Source organism: Panthera onca, chromosome E1 (genome assembly GCF_046562875.1).
Source record: "Panthera onca isolate mPanOnc1 chromosome E1, mPanOnc1 haplotype 2, whole genome shotgun sequence".
NCBI lineage: Eukaryota > Metazoa > Chordata > Mammalia > Carnivora > Felidae > Panthera > Panthera onca.
In genome coordinates, this window is record NC_138352.1 from 57661812 (window position 1) to 57679118 (window position 17307).

General features: G+C 52.7%; 3 protein-coding genes across 8 annotated transcripts in view; all 3 read right to left on the bottom strand.

The window, feature by feature from the left end:
* Positions 1–858: 858 nt before the first annotated feature.
* On the bottom strand, positions 859–3938 carry HCRT (hypocretin neuropeptide precursor). Its single transcript, XM_060646060.2, has 2 exons — positions 2164–3938; positions 859–1316 (listed from the first exon to the last, which is right to left on the bottom strand). Exons 1-2 carry the CDS (start codon positions 2182–2184, stop codon positions 945–947), a joined length of 393 nt encoding a protein of 130 aa, XP_060502043.1. The 5' UTR covers positions 2185–3938; the 3' UTR covers positions 859–944.
* Positions 3939–4023: 85 nt separating this feature from the next.
* On the bottom strand, positions 4024–8396 carry GHDC (GH3 domain containing). Of its 5 annotated transcripts, none has more exons than XM_060646056.1 (10): positions 8288–8396; positions 8011–8095; positions 7545–7825; positions 7126–7247; positions 6476–6977; positions 5887–6079; positions 5715–5786; positions 5508–5641; positions 5053–5138; positions 4024–4784 (listed from the first exon to the last, which is right to left on the bottom strand). In XM_060646056.1, exons 3-10 carry the CDS (start codon positions 7810–7812, stop codon positions 4566–4568), a joined length of 1596 nt encoding a protein of 531 aa, XP_060502039.1. In that variant the 5' UTR covers positions 7813–7825; positions 8011–8095; positions 8288–8396; the 3' UTR covers positions 4024–4565. The 5 variants fall into 5 exon arrangements, with proteins under 5 accessions (XP_060502039.1, XP_060502038.1, XP_060502037.1 ...); XM_060646055.1 differs by having other exon boundaries at positions 7545–7856; XM_060646054.1 differs by having other exon boundaries at positions 7545–7856; positions 8011–8396.
* A 5763-nt stretch (positions 8397–14159) lies between these two features.
* Positions 14160–17307, bottom strand: part of STAT5B (signal transducer and activator of transcription 5B) — a 65301-nt gene continuing 62153 nt past the window's right edge. For both annotated transcript variants that reach the window (XM_078437145.2, XM_078437146.2), the window contains one exon: positions 14160–16807. In XM_078437145.2, the coding sequence (XP_078293271.1) occupies positions 16681–16807 (127 nt within the window). In that variant the 3' untranslated portion in view covers positions 14160–16680. The remainder of the gene's footprint in view (positions 16808–17307) is intronic.

The window sequence follows — 17307 nt, forward strand, 5'->3', positions numbered from 1 at the left end:
CATTCCTCTCTTCTAGCTTCTGGTGGGTTGCTGACAATCTTTGGTGTTCCTTGGCTTGTAGATACATCACTCCACCTCTGTCTTTATGTTCACATGGGTTCCCCCTGTGTGTGTTTCTGTAAGTCCACATTCCCCCTTTTTATGAGGACACTGGTCACATTGGATTAGAGGTCCACTCTACTCCAGTATGACCTCATCTTAATTATATCTACTGTTTCTATATAAGGTCATATTATGAAGTGCTGGGGTTAGGACTTCAACATGTGAATTGGGGGTGGGGGGGGGTGCATTCGGCTAAAGTTGCAGGAAAATCTTGCCCCATTTCTGATTAAGAACTCCTGACTCCCAGGTACCTACAGAATGAAGTATAAAGCCTTCACAGTCCAGGCTGCAGGAACCGAAGAGCCTCCCCTCCAGCGTCTCCCCGCGCCCCACACCGTCAACCCCGTGCTGCAGCCACTCGGGAAAATTCATGTTGAATCTCAAATTCTTGGTCTTTTGGGCAAGCTTGGCTCCTCTCCCTTTCCAGCCAGACTCCGCTCCTCTGTGCAACATTCCTAGCTACCTCCCATCCCTGTCTGCCTGTAAAGGTCGAGATACAGAATGACGAGGAGAGAGCATTGAGAGATGAGTCTGCCCCCCCCCCCCCTTTTCCCCCTCCAAGCGTGCACACGTGCGTTTCTCTCCGTACCACTGGGCCTAGCACAGTTCCTTGCTCTGTGTTTTGTGTTCTACCAGCCAGAGCTGAGGTGCTCCAGGGCCGGGCTGCCAGGCCCTCGGGCTCTTTACAGACTCTCACGCCCCCTGCAGGACGGGATGCGACAGCAAAGGAACAGAGACCAGCTTCACTAACAGAGACTCGTCTTTATTGCCCTTTTTCTGAGGGCTGACACCCGGCGGGCAGCGAGGAGAGGGCAGGGCCAGAACCCGGCCAGAGCAACGGCTCAGACTCCAGACCGGCCCCCAGGCGCCGCAGAGGGAGCGGCCAGGGCGGGACATCTACGCTCGGGGCAGGGGCGCGGCGCTGGCTCTGCGCCTGCGCGGCGGCCCATGGTCAGGATGCCGGCTGCGTGGTTGCCGCTGGCCTGCAGGAGGCGCTGCAGCCGGCCCTGGAGGCCAGGGGGTCCCGGCCGCCGCTTGCCCAGCGTGAGGATGCCGGCCGCGTGGTTGCCCGCGCCGTGCAGCAGCTCGTAGAGGCGGCAGGAGCACGTCTTCTGGCGGCAACAGTCGGGCAGGGGCTGCGCTGCCGCTCCCGGCGACAGGAGCGCGGGCGGTAGCAAAAGCAGCAGCAGCAGCGTCACGGCGGCCCAGGGGACCTAGGGAGACGCGAGGCCAGGCGCTGGGGTGGGGGGAGGGCGGGGGGGCGGAGGGTTTCCCGCCGCGCCCACCTTCAGCCCCCAGGCCCAGGCCCCGCCCAGTTGGTTCTGCGCCCCCTCCCTCCTGCGGTCCTAACACTCTGCGTCCCCTAGTTTCCCGGCCTCTGTCTGCAAGACGGTATTGGAGGGCTCCTCTCTGGCTCTTTTACCTACTCATCTCTCAAGCCCCAGCACACCATCTCCTCCAGGAAGCCCTTTGAGACTCCTGGGCAGAGTGATTCCCTCTTTTCTGGGTACCCTTAAGTCTCTCGTTACCCCCATTAGAGCGCTTACCACTCCACCTGAAAACAGGGTGTGTGAGTCTGCACCGGAAGTTTGTTCACTCAGGGAAACAGACCCAGTATAGTCCCAACATGGGCAAACCAAGGACTGGGGTGCAGTCAAGGACCGGCAGGATCCAGGTTGTCTTGTCTGCCTGCTCCCTCACAGGGGAAACTGTATTCTGTGGCTTCTGCACCAGTTTCCTACCCTCTTAGGGGCACAACTTCCTCACTTGTAAACGGGTTAAGTAATTCCTATAGTGCAGGCTGCCAGGAGGAGGACATGAGAGACTGCAAACAGCACCTGATACATGAGCTCTCAGGAGCTGGGCACAGTCCCATGCTAGCAGAGGCCGACCCTCCTCCAAGGCCCCACCCAGTCCCCTGCCTCAGAGCCCCCCCCCCCCCCCCCCCCGGGAAAAGACCAAGAGTAGAGACATCTCAGACTTCTTTCCAGCCCCCTGAGCAAGCAGTCTCATTGCCCCCCTGGGATGATGAGTTACCCCTCCATCCCCAGGTATCTTTACCTTTGTAGAGGGAGGGTTCATGGCGTCTGGAGCTCAGAGTGGGGTAGCCAAGAAAGGTGTTGTCTGCAGTGGTCCAAATAGCCAGGAACTTTGAGGCCGTTGACTGTGACCACTGATCAAGGGCCTGGGGTTTATAGTGCTCTGAGGTGGTGCAGGACAGACGGGTACTTGCGTCTGCTCTGGGGCCAGACAAAGGCAAGTCTAAGATTAGCCTCCCACAGGGCAGCCGTCTCCAGGTTGGGCCCAAAGAATGGCCGCCAAGGCTCTCAGAAGCGGGAGTTCGATCACTGTGCCCAGGGTCCCCCCCTTGTCTGTCTGCCTGCTCCCTGGAGATGGGGCGGTCTCCGGGCATTAATGAGGCCACCTTGCACCCAGGAATCTGGGAGCACAAAAGAGGCCCTGGCTGGGGCGCTGGCCTGGGACAATGTATGTGTTTGGGGCGGGTGGGGTGGGGGGCAACTGCTAATTAGGGCAGGAGAGAAGGCAGCTGTGAGACCCACTCTCCACATGGTGTATGGGGTGGGGGGAGGGCAGCTAGGCTGCAGGCCTAGCTCCTTGTTGCTGTCCCTGGGGTCTGTCAGGCTCCATGGCCCTCTTCCTTAATGGAAAAGTCTTCTTACACCTCTCCCTTCCCCCAGTTCTCTCCTTCCCTCTGCCCCTTCTACGAACCTCCAAGGGGGAAAAGCTTGGAAACTCAACCTGGGTAGGGGGAGGAAACAGCCAAACCTGGTGTTGTTCTTGGACCTGCCCAGTTTCCCTCCTGTTCAGGTGGCCTGGAGTAGGGGATGGAGTCCCAATACCACCATAAGAGAGAGTGAACGACCCGGGGCGGGGAGGACCGCGCCATCTCCAAGCCAGAGTCTCTTTTATTCAGGGCATGTCCGTTATGCACCTGCTCTCAGCCAGGCCCTGCACAGCACTGGAGGGACAGTGTGCATCAGACATGGCCCAATTTTCCAGGAGCTCCAAAGTCCAGGTGGGGAGGCAACCTAGCATAATTATAGCTTCGTGGGAGAAAGGACCCCAAAAAGGCCTTGCATGCCAAGTAGATTTCCATCAGCTAAGATTGGGGAGGAGGCATTCCACAGAAGGCACAGCTTGAGCAGAGACCTGGAGGTGCAGTGCTTAGCTCATGCAGGATAGTAGGGTGTGGTCATCATAGCTGTGGCTTCCTTCTCAGGGGAGAGGTGGCTGGACAGGTAAGTGAGGGCCAGGGTGGGTCAAAGGGTCTTGCAGGCTAAGCTGATTGGTCTGAATCCTGTGGCCACTGTGGAGACACAGGAGAGTTTTAGCAGGAAGAAGTTGTGGGGTTGATGGGGGGTTGGGTGGCCTGGATGTGGCATGGGATCCAGCAGTAATTCAGAGGTAGAACTGGTGACTTGGCAACTGATCAGGAACAGGGACTGTGTTACTTAAGAGGAGCTTGTGGGGCCTTGGGCAAGCCTCACAGCCTCAGGAAGCCTCAGTTTCCCCACTGCTAAGATGGGCAGTTGACCCAAATGGTCTCTGAGATTGCTTCCTGTTGTGATACTTCCTGACTTGTAGTATAGCCCCTGCCCATGGAGGTGATTTGTGGGTATTGGGCCAGACAGGCACCTGTGCTAAGCCAGCTAAGTTGAGGAGCAGTCCTTCCCCATTTACAGTAAGCTTGGAGTGGAGAGAGGGAGGAGGAGTGGGCTCTGGGTCTTCTGGGTTGACCTAGGCCATGGTAGGGGTCCCCAGGACCTACCCCAACCTGGAGTGGAGCGTGGGGGGAAAGCCTTGGTGTCCAGAGCTGAAGGTGGGGGAAGCCAGCCTGCAGCAAGAGCAGGATGAATGAGACTACTACAGTTTCGCCATAAGCAGACCCTGAGTCCAGAATCTGGGTGCAAGTGGTTTATTTGGGAGGTAATCCTACAAAGCACATGAAAACATGGGGATGGGCAAGGTGGAAGGAAAACCAGTAAGAATTGTGTTAATCAGAGGGTTACCACTACGGGCAACCGGTGCAGAAGACACTTGAGAATTGTACTCAGGGACAGTGACGCTGAGGTCTCTTTCTCTGACTTCTGTCTCTCATTGACTGAGGGTCGCTCCTGGGGAACATTAACGGTTAACACGTCCAGCCTGCCCAGTGACTGGGCCTGGAGACACAGGAGACATCGGCAGTATGTGGGAACTCTAGCAGTGTCCCACAGAGGGCGCCACGGGACTTCAGGGAGGGCACTGCAGGGGCCAGTTGACGTGGGCTCCTCAGAACGGGCTGAACAGCTTAGACCTCCCTCAGGCCTGGGGTTCTGATGAGCAACTGTCCCGTGACACAGAGTTGAAGACCCTGGCCAAGACTTCCCATCCAGAGAGGCCACAGAGGAATGTACCAAGTGGCCTATGAGGGGGATGGGGCAGTGCGCAGGCCTCTCAGCTCAGGACACCACCCTTTTCTGCAGACACTGGGCCAGGTGCCTGTGCCTCAGGACCCGGGGCATCTCAGGAGGATAGGGGGACGAAGGGCAGGCTGCAAGGGCCACCCGGAGTTCTCTGAAGGCCCCTTGCCCCACCAGGTGGACTCTGGCAGGGCCCACGCTGCCCCAGAACCGCAAGGACTTGTAGCGGGGAGAGACTTCCTGAAGGCAGTGGTCAAGCTGGAAACAGAACGGCCTGAGTGAGGCTGGTGTGTAGCTGTGTGGCATGTGGATGAGGGATGCCTGATGGTGCCCAGGGTATGTGTGGTAGGTGTTTCATGTGTCCATATGTGTCTGTGGGAATTCATCTCTCCCTTCCCAGAGCCTCAGGGAAGCTCTCCTCCCTGCCCCCCTCCTCCCCATCACTCCACTGCGCCCAGGGCACCTGGAGTCATGCAGGGTAAAGGAGACACGCAGTCCCGTCCTGTCCTATCCCTGTCTTGTTTACCTTGTCTCGATTTTCCTCTGACAGGTTTCTCAGGCCCCTCAGCGCCACAAACACCTCATAGTGGGGAGCCGAGCCCTCGGAGGAATCTGCAGACAAACCCCCATGTTCACACACTTTTGTCAACAGGGCAGCTCCCAACGCCAATGCCGGTGCTCCTACCTGTTCCACCTTACTCTGACGTTCATGGGAGAAGAGGGATCCCTTGGTAGAGAGGAGGGTAAATGGAGAGGAACCCAAAACCTAATCGTAAATATGAAGCAGGCCGGGAAGGGAAAGGGGGAGAGACTGCAGCAGGAGGGATGGGAGTTAGACCTGAGTGAGCTAGGACTTGTGTTAGGAGCAACCAAAGAGGCCAAGTCTTCTGACCTCTTTTCTAAAGTTCTTCCATCCGCATGGAATGGCATGGGGGGCAGCCAACTCAAGAATGGGGGGCAGGGGCTGATGGAGAAGCTTACCCAGAATGCTGCTCTCCACACAGCTGTGGTCTAACAGTTTCGCCCCTGGCCACTGCCCGACAGCCCGGCCCAGGGCCTCAGAGAACACATCCTCTCGAATGTCTTCTCCTCTCACACTCAGGGCCTGGCCCAGCCTGGGGAGGAGGAAGGAGACAGAGGAGCCTAGGGCACAAGGACGGCCCCTCAGCTCCCCAGGGGGTCACGTACCTGCAGACGAACCTGACGACTGGACACCGATTGTAGGCACCAACCACCTGTACCACATCACCCAGGCAGCACCTGACAGGTGGAGGAGTGGGGGGCGAGGTCAGCCCCAGGGGCCCATTCGCTCATATCCCCGGCCTTCGATAGGGTCCCAGAGGGGTGGGCAGGCGATCACCTGGTAAGGCTGATGTGGTCGGTCAGCACCAGCTCATACTCCTTGCCCTTCTGGGCCTCGGCCAGCAGGACGGTAGAGGCAGCCTCTTCCTGGGCTCCTTTGTTGACTGGGAGCAGCTCAATAAAAGGAGCTCCAGGGGGCAGAAGGTAGAGCCCGCGGGGCTGCTCTGGCCACAGGTTCAGGCCCACCACCCCTGTGGGGAGCAAGCAGCCCTTCAGTGGCCGGTGCCCTTGCTTTCTGCTAGGCAGTAGCCCCTCCCCCGGGCCCCCAGGCCCCAGTTCTCTGAGCAGCTGTTCCCACTGCTGCCCTCCCACCCCTCCTTCCTGGCTCCCCCAGGCTCAGTGTGCCACCTCTGAGGCCCTAGTTGGGAGGAGGCGGTGGTTCGGGGGGTGGCAGACCTGGCGCCAAATGCTGGCGCCGTGTGAATTTGTGCAAGTCTCTTAACCTCTATGAGCCTCAGTTTCTGCATGTGTATAACGGAGCTGTTGGTGTTGGGGGGATTAAATGATTAGGTAGGGCTCAGTGTTTGGCAGCTAGCCGTGTGACCTCTGCCCCCTGCCCCAGCTCACTAGCCTTGAGTCCTGCTGACCTCCAGAGGCAGAGTAAGCCGGGGAGAAGAAGGCTAGCCCTTGGCACCACAATGCCTCCAGGGCAGCCACAGCCTCGGCCTGGCCTCCTGCGTCCAGAGTCACCACCACCTGTAACTTCGGCCAGAGCCGACGGGCCAGTCCTCGGGGCCCCTGCTCTAGGGCCTCCCGCAACTCAGCTGCCCGTCTGGGGAGAGGCACCCCTGGGTTCCCGGCAGCTATTGTCTCAGCTAGCTCTTCGCCATCCGCCTCCAGGCCCACAAAGACGTCCAGGAGTTCGGCTGCCGTCCCACCTTCCAGTGCCCGCAGCCCTGGGGACCTCAGTGCCTTCAGCAGCAGGGCCCCAGGGCGCTTGGCTCCAGGGGCGCTAACCTGGCCCAAGGCACGCCAAGGCCAGGGGAGAGGGCAGGGCCAGGGGGACGTAGGGGTCACACAGGCGGTGCCTCCCGGAGCCAGCACTTCTGGATAGGACTTGTTTAGGGCTGCCAGACCCAGCAAGGTGGCCTGGAGGGAGACAAGAAGAGGGTGTTGGCCCTGGGCCTGAGCCAGTCCCTGAGCCCCCAGTTTGGGGGTTCTTTTCCCACCCTACTGGGAGGGTTTGGCTGCAAGTAGGGGTCTCTAATGGGGCTAGGCTCCAGCCTTCTCAGTTTACCTGCAGAGAGGCCTCCCCGTAGTACTGGGTTGAGGTGGGAGGCGAGAGCTGCCCCTCATGTTCTTCCTCCTGGGCCTGGCTGGCCTTGGTCAGTGGAAGATGGTTCCGGAAGGTGCTTATATCTGTAGCCCCAAAGACATCATAAACTCGTCCTGAAGCCACAGTTTCCCAAGAGTTTCAGGCAAGATGGGTGAGACCCTTAATAAGGAACCCAGCATAGGCTTAGGCTGAGCGGGGCTACTGGGGCCCAGGAATGGAAAATTCATCTTGAACAATCCTGAGCCTGGGTAGGGTCTTTGCGTTGGGCCCCTCTGTGCTGGCGGTAGAAGGTGAGAGGGAATCCTTGGGTTCTGAAATCTGACTATCCTGTGGGGTTTCTATCTGTTTGGGGCCACCTCCCCAGCCCCTTGGAAACACACCTGTGTTCCCCCTGAGGGGACCGCGGGGCCCCTGGGCTCCCTGCAGACACCACTTCAGGGCCTGCTGCTGGCTCTGGCCCGCGTGCAGTGTACTCTGTTCTAGTCTCCGCTGCTGCCAGGCGGCTGCCCAGCACAGGGTCCCTGCTGCCACACGATGCTGGAGACCAGCAAGCCAGGACAGCCTGGCATCTTGGGGCTGCCGCTGCCAGAGCACGGCCAGCAGTGGCAGCAGCAGCAGCAAGAGAAGGAACAGCAGCAGCAGCAGCATCTCCAAGCAGCTCCTGGGAGGAGGAAGGGACCCAAGTTCTGGTCCTGGGGGGGAGGAGAGGATAACCCATTTCTCCCTCGCCTTAAGCCCACTCTACCGCACAAGAAACCCAGGAAAAAGGAAGTCTGGGAAGAAGCCAGGACCCGTCAGGCAGGTGATGCAGAGGAGACAACATCAAGGCCTTGGAGTCACACTGACCTGAGGTCGGACCCTGGCTCTGACACTTGGTTAGCCGTAGGGCCCTGGGTAAGTCAGCCAGCTGCTCTGGGCTCCGTTCCCCTGTCTGTAAAATGGGAATAATAACAGCTTCGCAGAAGATATAGACAGGGTTTGACACAGTGCCTGGCACACAGCGGCTGCTCAGTGACATGTCCTGCCCACTCCTGGGTGGCTCTGCTGCATCCCAGGATCCACCCTGTCCCCGCTCCGGGCCCCTCCTAAGCCCCGGGGAAGTGGTTCCATGTCCCACGTGCACCTGTCATAGCCCACTTGCGCAGACTCTCAGCACCCAGGGCCCCCTCGGCGGTGGGTACTTGGGTCTCTGTACACAGCCAGTCAGAAAGATGGAGCCGTGGCTTTAAAGGGAGGGGCCCTGATGGGGAAATCCGGTCACAGGCCTGAGGGAGGAGCTGGGGGGGGGGGGGGGGTGCTCTTAAAGGGGCAGCTTGCCTAAGGGCCCAAGCCCAAGCTGGCAGGTGGGAGGAAGCTACCGCAGGAGACTTCAAACTCCTGCTGTCTTCAAACTCCTGCAGGTGAAGGAAGAGAAAGCTGAGTGTGGGAAAGAGTTCAGGAAGCAGCTTGAGTTGGGAGAAGGGCGCACCCCTGGAGAGCAGGTTCAAGCTGGAGAACTGTTAAAAAAACATTTTTTTTTCTCCCAATCCAGAAACCATGTCCACAAAGATCTACCAGCTTTCCCTCACAAAGGTGGTAGAGAAATAAATCCCCACCCCTGGCATAAGCAACCACAAATCTAGTTGCTCTCCATATAGATTTGTCTGTTCTGGACATTTCATATAAATGGAATCAGAACACGTGGTCTTTTGTGTTGGCTCCTTTCACTTAGCATGTTTTCAAGGTTCTTCCACGTCGTACCGTGTAGCAGTAGTTCATTTCTTTTTATTGCCAAATGTATTTCATGGTATGGATATGCCACCCTACATTTACTTATTCGTTCATCAGTTGATGGGCATTTGGGGTCATTTCCGTTCTTTGGCTACTATGTGTAATACTATTATGGATATTTGTGTACAAGTTTTTCTGTGGATATATGTTTTTATTTTCTTGCATAAAAATGTGATGAATGCAAGGGATTTACTGCATTCCAATGAACAGAATAGCTGGGTTGCATAGTAGCTCTGTTTAACTGTGTAAGGAACTGTTAAACTGGTTTCCATAGTGGCTGCGCCATTTTACATCCCCACCAGCAGTATATGAGGGTTTCAAATTCTCTACATCCTTGCAAACACTTGTTATTACCCAACTTTTTGATCACAGCTATCGTAGTGGGGTGTGAAGTGACTTGAGTCTGTTTTAATTTGCATGGTCCCCGATGACCAATGACCAAGCATCTTTTCATGTATCTATTGGCCATTTATACACTTCTATGGAGAAATGTGTTTTCAGATCCTTTACCCATTTTGTACTGGGCTATTTGTCTTTTTATTATTAAGCTGTAAGAGTTCTTTATATATTTTGCAGTCAAGTCCCCTGTCAGATAGATGATTTGCAAATGGATTCTTCCATTCTGTGGGTTGTCTCTTCATTTTCTTGATAGTGTCCTTTGAAGCACACAAATTTTAAATTTTGATGAAGTCTAATTGTCTACTTTTTCTTTTGTTGCTTGTGCTTTTGGTGTCATATCTAGGGACCCATCGTCAAGTCCAAGGTCATGAAGATTTACTCCTATGTTTTCTTCCAATACTTTCATAAAATTAGCTCTTACATTTAGGTCTTTGATTTGTTTTTTCTTGTGGTAAAATATGCCTAAGATTTACCATTTTAACCCGATCAGGTATCCACTTCAGTGGCATTAAGTACACTCACACCATCGTGCAACCATCACCACCATCCATTTCCAGAACTTTTTCTTCTTCCTACACTGAAGTGTGACTCATGAAACACTAACTCCCCATTCGTCCTCTCCCCAGCCCCTGATGACCATGATTCTATTTTCTGTCTTCATGAATTCGACTACTGCAGGTAGCTAACATAGGGGCATCCATACAATGTCTGTCCTTTTATGTCTGTCTTATTCATTCAGCATAATGTCTTCAAGATTCACCCATGTTGTGGCATGTGTCAGAATTTCCTTCCTTTTTAAAGCTGAATGATATTCCCTTGTATGTCTAGACCACATTTAGTTTACCCATTCACCCACCGATGGACAGTTGTGTTGTTTTCACCTTTTGGCTTTTGTGAATACGCTGCTACGAACATGGGTGCACAAATATCTGTTTGAGCCCCGCTTTCAATTCTTTTGAGTATATACCCAGAAGTGCTGGATCACGTGTTTAACTTTTTGAGGAATCTCCATGGTATTTTCACAGCAGCTGCTATTTTACATGCCTACCTGCAACGCACATGGGTTCCAATTTTTCCGCATCCCCTACAAGTTGTTTTTTTTGTTTTGTTTTGATAACAGCCAATCTAATGGGTAAGAAGTATTTCATTGTAGATGTGATTTGCATTTTTTTTTTTAGAAAAAAATTTTAAGTTTCTTTTTATTTATTTTGGGAGAGATACAGAGAGCAAGCGGGGAGGGGCAGAGAGAGATGGAGACATAGAATCTGAAGCAAGCTCCAGACTCCGGGCTGTCAGCATAGAGCTCAACTCGGGGCTCCAACTCACAAACGGTGAGATCATGACCTGAGCCGAAATCAAGAGTCAGATGCTTAACTGACTAAGCCCTCAGGTACCCCATGATTTGCATTTCTAACGACTGAGCATTTCTTGTGTACTTATTGTCCACCTGCATATCTTTAGAGAAATGTCTACTCACATCCTTTCCATTTAAAAATGGGGCACCTGGGTGGCTCAGTCGGTTAAGCGTCTGACTTTGGCTCGAGTCATGATCTTGCAGTTCATGAGTTCTAGCCCTGCATCGGGCTCTGTGCTGACAGCTCAGAGCCTGGAGCCTGCTCTGGATTCTCTGTCTCCCTCTCTCTGCCCCTCCCCGGCTTGTGCTCTTTCTCTCAAAAATAAGTAAACATTAATATTTTTTTTTAATTGTTGTTGACTTGTAGGAATTCTTTATATATTCTGGATATTAATCCCTTATCAGACATATAATTTGCACATATTTTCTCCCAATCTGTGGGTTGTCTATTCACTCTAACAGTGTCCTTTGATGCACAAAGGTTTTTGTTTTGATGAGGTCTACTTTTTTTTTTTTAAGTTTATTTATTTATTTATTTATTTATTTATTTTGAGTGAGAGAGAGAGCACGAATGGGGTTGGGGCAGACAGGGAGGAGAGAGCGAGAATCCCAAGCAGACTTTGCACCAGGGTGGAGCCCAATGAAGGACCCAACCAACCAACTATGAGATCATGACCTGAGCCAAAGTCGGACGCTTAACCGACTGAGCCACCCAGACACCCCGATGAGGTCCAATTTATCTTGTGTTGCCTGTGGTGTCATGCCCAAGAAGTCATTGCCAAATCCAATGTCATGAAGTTTTCTATGGTTTCTTCTAAGATTTTTATAGTTTTATCTCTTACATTTAGGTCTTTGATCCATTTTAATTTTTGTATGTGATGTAACATAAGGCTCCAATTTTATTCTTTTTTTTTTTAATGTTTTTATTTTTTTGAGAGAAAGAGTACGCCCACGTGCATGCTCAGAAGAGGGGCAGAGAGAGAGGAGGACAGAAGGATACAAAGCGGGCTCCACGCTGACAGGCTGACAGGCTGACAGCAGCAGCCCGATGCAGGGCTCGAACTTCCCAACTGTGAGATCACAACCTGACCCAAAGTCGGACACTCAACTGACTGAGCCACCCAGGCGTCCCTCTCCAACCCCCCCCCCCCCAACTTTATCTTTTGCATGTGGCTATCCAGTTGTCCCAGCACCACTTGTTGAAAAGACTATTCTTTCCCCATTGCATGGTTTTGGCACTCCTGTGAAAAATCAGTTGACCATGGACACATGGGTTTCCTTCTGGACTCTGAATTCTATTCTATGGATCCATACATCTATCCTTATGCCAGTATCACACTAGGTTGATTATTGTTGCTTTGTACTAAGTTTTGACTTACTGTGACATGTGACTACTTCAACTTTATTCTTTTTCAGTTGGTTAGGAGTATATTGTTTAACTTCCATATATTTGTGAATTTTCCAGGGCTTGTCTTGTTATTGTTATTTGGGTAGTGAGTGGCTGATCATTTTAGTGAGTCCATATACTTCCCACCCCCCACCTCCCTACAGTGCAAAGCCTCTGCTATTGCTCATTCAGGGGGTGCAGACTTGAGTATGCCCAGTAACCCTAGCATGACAGTGATTTTCACCTCTTTCCCTGACCACACCCAGCTGTTAAGCTACACGAATTGTTGGCTAATTGCCATATATTTTCCAACAATGCTTTGGGGGAAGAAATGGCTCCACAAACTGATCCAATCAAATTCAGGTTTCTTTGAAGGGACAGTTTCACGGCCAGTGTTTGAGATTTGTTCTGACCCCGAGAGAGCTCCTCCCGGCTGTCTCTTTCCCCATCTTTCTCTAGCACGCTCGCTAGCCCAGCTCAACCTCTACCTCCAATAAAGCTATCATTCTCCTGCCACTTGCCTTTCACAACCTCCAAGGTTTCAGAGAGCACCCTTAAGCTTGAACTTCCCTTGCAAATGAAGTCCGTTCTTTTGAGGAGAGATTCGAAGTTTTCTGTTTCAGAGCCTGCCTCTCTGTCCCGCCCCCCTCCCCTCCTCCGTATCTCTTAGCCCTGATCATTCTTAAGCTGCACACCCACGTCTTCTTGGACATTCCAACGTATCCGGATTTGTACTCAATCTTCCTCCCAACCTGCTCCTCTCCCACATCTTCCCCTCCCCATCTCACTGAGGAGCATCTCTATCAATTACTTCCCAAGCCAGAGACCTGGAATTACTCTAGACTCCAATCCTGCTCTCCAGCATTGGTCACAATGTCTGCATAGTAGGCCTCAGGGCCACTGCTGTGGTATCCTCATCTAGAACCTCCTCTCCTCTGACCCACACTGTTGAAACAGCCTCCCCGGATCCCTGCCTTCCTCTTTTGCCTCCCTTCAATCCATCATACACAGTGTCGCTATAGTATTTCCTAAAATGAGACTCTGGCCATTCCTTTGCTTGAAGTCTGGTAAGGTTTCACTTGCCATCATGCTCAGGTGAAGTTTAAACTCTTAGCCTGGCACACTAGGCTTCATCACTGGCCACAGTTCTCGAAGTGTGGTCCTTGCCCCCGTATCACCTGACAACTTGTTAGAAATGCAAATTCTGGGGCATGTGGGTGGCTCAGGAGGTTCAATGTCTGATTTCAGCTCAGGCCATGATCTCATGGTTCCTGAGTTTGAGCCCCCAAAGGGCTCTCTGCTGTCAGTACAGAGCCCGCTTTGGATCCTCTCTCTCCCCCTCTCTCTGCTCCTTTCTTGCTCACTCTCTCTCAAAATAAATAAATTAAAAAAAAAAAATGCAAATTCTGAGGCTCAACCCCAGGCCTACTGGCTGGGACACTCTGGAGAGTCGCCCAGCAATCTGCACTTTAGCCAGTTTTCCAGGAGATTGTGATGCAGGCCTGAGCTGAGAAGCGGACGTCACCCTCTATCCGGCCGTATCTGGCCCTCCTGCATCTCCAGCCTCTGCCTGCGCTGCTCTCTCCACCTGAGCGCCTCTCCTAACTCCCATGTGTTCTTTAGGGGTCAGCTCAAGCTAACTGGTGCCCTTCTTCCATGTTCTCTTGTATTCCCGTACGGCCTCAGGACAGCTTTATTGCAGCGCGAGCCAATCTCCTATCATGTTTGGTTATGTTTGTCATCTTTCCTGGGCCACGATCCTCTTGAGGGCAGAACAATTTCTCCTCCCACTCACAATGCCCAGCTCAGAGCAGGCAACTCGAAATGTGCTTGAAATTTAAGGGTAAGCTTTGTAATGGGAACAGTGTGGAATCAGAAGGCTAGGAGGTACAGACGATCACTCTAATTTTTAAAACATCATATGAACAGGAAGGTAAGAAATGCCCCCTCTGCCATCAAAGCTAGGACACACTCTCTGAGGCCACCAGTTCTGTTTTTCACAGTCACACTGATGATCGCAAATATTTCCCTATCAAAGCCACCCTCCCTCACCACCTCGATGGAAAAAAAAAACAGAACTCAATATTGTCCCTTCAGAGGAAGCCTTTATTGTAACATAAAATACACAATTTTGTGACTGCCCCAGATTGTACACAATACTTTTTTGGTGGCTACATACTAATCTGCCTCAACACTAAAATATGTATCTGAAATAATTTCACAAAGTTTTAAAAAGAAAAATTATAAAAAGTATACTTCCACTTTAAGTTCTATTCACTTTTAGTCTCCCCACCCCCCCTACAAAAACCCGGCACATACCACACATTGAAACATTTGATGACTTATGTGTGTGCGTGTCTGGGGGCGAGTGAGAGGCAGAGGAGGTCAAGACTTGCCACTGCCTCTTTTGTGGTTTGCAGGAACAGGGAGAAAAGAGAAAACACAACGCAGATAGCGAGCATACCTTTCAGTCAAACATCTCTCCCGTCTATCAGCGCAGCCTCAGGAAAACGGAGGACAGGTCAGCGACCGTACCAGCATGGGACCCCTCTGCTTGGGGCAGCCACGCTCTTCGGCTCCCGTCCTCCCAATCTCCAGTGCCAACTGTCAAGGGCAAGCTCTGCCCACAGCACACCCTGGGGCTGGGTCCCTGCCAACGTGAAAGTGTGTCAGTCCCGCCCCATCGGGGCCGCTGAACTCCAGGCCGGCCTGCCACGGCACTCAGGGCACTCAGGGCACTCAGGGGCCGGTGCTGGTGAAGTCCAAGGGGCAGGCAGGGAAGGGCTCTTTATGACTGGGTCCGAGAGCGGTCAGGCCTCCTCCTCCCGCTTCCCCAACACTCATCCTCATGGGTGGAATTTTAATCAAATCTTGAGGGGTATGTAAAGGGCTTAGCGACATCCTATGTCACTGCTGGTATCATGGAAGGGTCGGCCTGCTCCTCAGAGGCAGAGAGATTCTACTGCCTGGCATAGAAAAATAAATCAGTGTATGAAACCAAGCCAGGGCAAACAGCAGCTTTTAAAAAGTCATCTTCCAATAAATAATTTACTACAGAGGAATATTTTCCTTTAACATCAAAACACTGATAAATTCAGAAGTCATTTTTGTAAAAAAAATATGTTTATTTACTCACATGTATAAAAATAAGGTTTTTAGGGCCATTCTCTCCTGGTGTGGTCATTCCTTCTTTTGGAGAAGGGGGCCGGGGGTGAGTGACCTTTAGGCCTACCCCGAAAGCTATACCTGCTTCCCCCTCTTCCCACCTGACTGCGATAGACGGTTCCTTCCTTCTGGGGTAAAGCTACGGAAGAAATCGTGGACGTTGTACTGAAGCTGTTTTGTTTGCTTTCTGCAGCTTACCAAACTTCCTAGGAAACCCACTGACTGTGTTGCCCCAGATTACCAACGCTGACACCCAGTGGCCCGTACCAAGTGGGCAACAACGTCGCTGAGCACGCTGGCCCCGGGTTCGAACTGCACCCCCACCAGCCCCTCCCTGAGATGGCCCGTGTGGACAGTGAAGGGAATCGAGGTGACCTGGGTGTGAATGGCACAGGACCTGCCACAGGAAGAAAGGGCTGTGATATCAGATTAGGGTGGGAAGAGCAAAACAAGAAGTCCTGATTTAGAAACAAAACACCAGTCAGTCTGTGCGAGTGGCCACCATCAGTAAGCCGTGGGGTAGCCGCGCAGAAGGACGGGCAGACCAGAGGGCAGCTGCCCCAGGTGGCAAGGCAGCTTTCTCAGCGCCTGTGGGTCATGGCTGGCCTTCCACTCTGGCTGCGACACAAAGGACATCAGCACTGTAAGCTGCGGTTATGTGACCCTCTTTTCTTTTCTCTGGTTCATCAAACGTGTCTGCGCACGTGCACACACACAGAACTGAGGGGTAATTCACACAGTGGATGGAAGGAGGGGGAAGGAGAGAACATGTAGATGGGTTCAGTGTTACTTAAAAAGCAACTACCCATCAGACAACCCGTGACTTCCCTTGCCCCAACAATCACTGTATGTCCCCGCTTTTTCCCATCCCTACCCAGGAAAACGGGAGTCCGGGAGAGGGAAGGAGGGAGGACGGCTTTCTTTTTCAAAAGGCAATTTGTACATTTCAGAGGAAAGCAGAGACAATCACGGTTATATATCAATTGCTTGGCAGACACAGTGACAAATCTCACAGGAGAGGTGCTTTCTCCCCCCTTTGTCCTTCTCTGACTTGAACAGCCACATGTCAAAGTTCAGCCACCCTCTGGACACATGGCCAAGTTCCAGGGTTCATGGAACTACTGCCTTTTACACAAGGTTAAAACAACCACAGCCACTGTTTACGGCCCCAGTGCTGCAACTAAACTCTGGACAGCAAGGGGGAGAAACAGCCCAATGTGAAAATTCACCCACACACACACCCACACACCCTCACACTCACACACTCACACACGTTCCCTTCACTGGTGCCACCATGCACAGAAACACTAAAGTCACAACTAGTATTAACACTTCACATTATGAGTATTGTTTCCAAAGAGAAGCGATTCATGGAATTAAAACATCCACAAGAGTAACTCCTCTGGCGAGGACGAAGAAGCTAAAGATGGAGATGGAGGCGTCATGACTGCGCGTGAGGGATCCACTGACTGTCCATAGGTCGGCCCAAGAGCTCTTCCACACGCCGCGCCACATCCATTGTGTCATCCAGATCAAATTCCCCATCATTGTCAAGGACGGGGTCAGGGCTTGGGAGAAAAAGATAAGAGATAAAGGGAAGGGGAAGGTTGCCCAAGGCCAATGATGAGCCACAGAGACCACCCCAAGCCCCACACCCCACTGGGTGAACAGCCCAAGATGGCCTGTGCCCTTGGCCTAGGCTTCAGGGGAAAGATGCTCCTGATCTGAACAGTGGGGAGTGGAGTCCTTTGCTATTTGGACGGAGAGGCTCAGGCTAGAACACCCACCCCAGCTGTCCCTAACCCTGGCTGTCCACACATGTAAAGCCCATGTGCTCCTTATACAAAGCAAGAAAAATCTACATTTTGAGAGAGAAGAGTAGTTGACATTTGCCCAACCCCATTCTAAACTACCAATACCTTCTGTTCAAATCTCTGTCTCCCACCTGGGCATATGCTGGTGCCTGGCCTGGGTGGTCTCAGACCTACAGGAGCTCTGGGTCCCTTTGTCCACCAGCCCCCCGGGGCCCAGCCTGAGCCCCAGAGAACACAGCCCCAGCCCCAGCTCC

Bases quoted from the DNA above. Each gene is read 5' to 3' on its own strand.
- HCRT (XM_060646060.2), bottom strand. From the start codon at position 2,184: ATGAACCCTCCCTCTACAAAG. The intron at 1,317-2,163 runs GTAAAGATACCT...GCGTCTCCCTAG, and splicing joins TGAACCCTCCCTCTACAAAG to GTCCCCTGGGCCGCCGTGAC.
- GHDC (XM_060646054.1), bottom strand. From the start codon at position 8,182: ATGTCACTGAGCAGCCGCTGTGTGCCAGGCACTGTGTCAAACCCTGTC. The intron at 6,978-7,125 runs GTAAACTGAGAA...GTCTCCCTCCAG, and splicing joins ACGGGGAGGCCTCTCTGCAG to GCCACCTTGCTGGGTCTGGC. The intron at 4,785-5,052 runs GTAAACAAGACA...TTCTGTTTCCAG, and splicing joins CAGAGGAAAATCGAGACAAG to CTTGACCACTGCCTTCAGGA.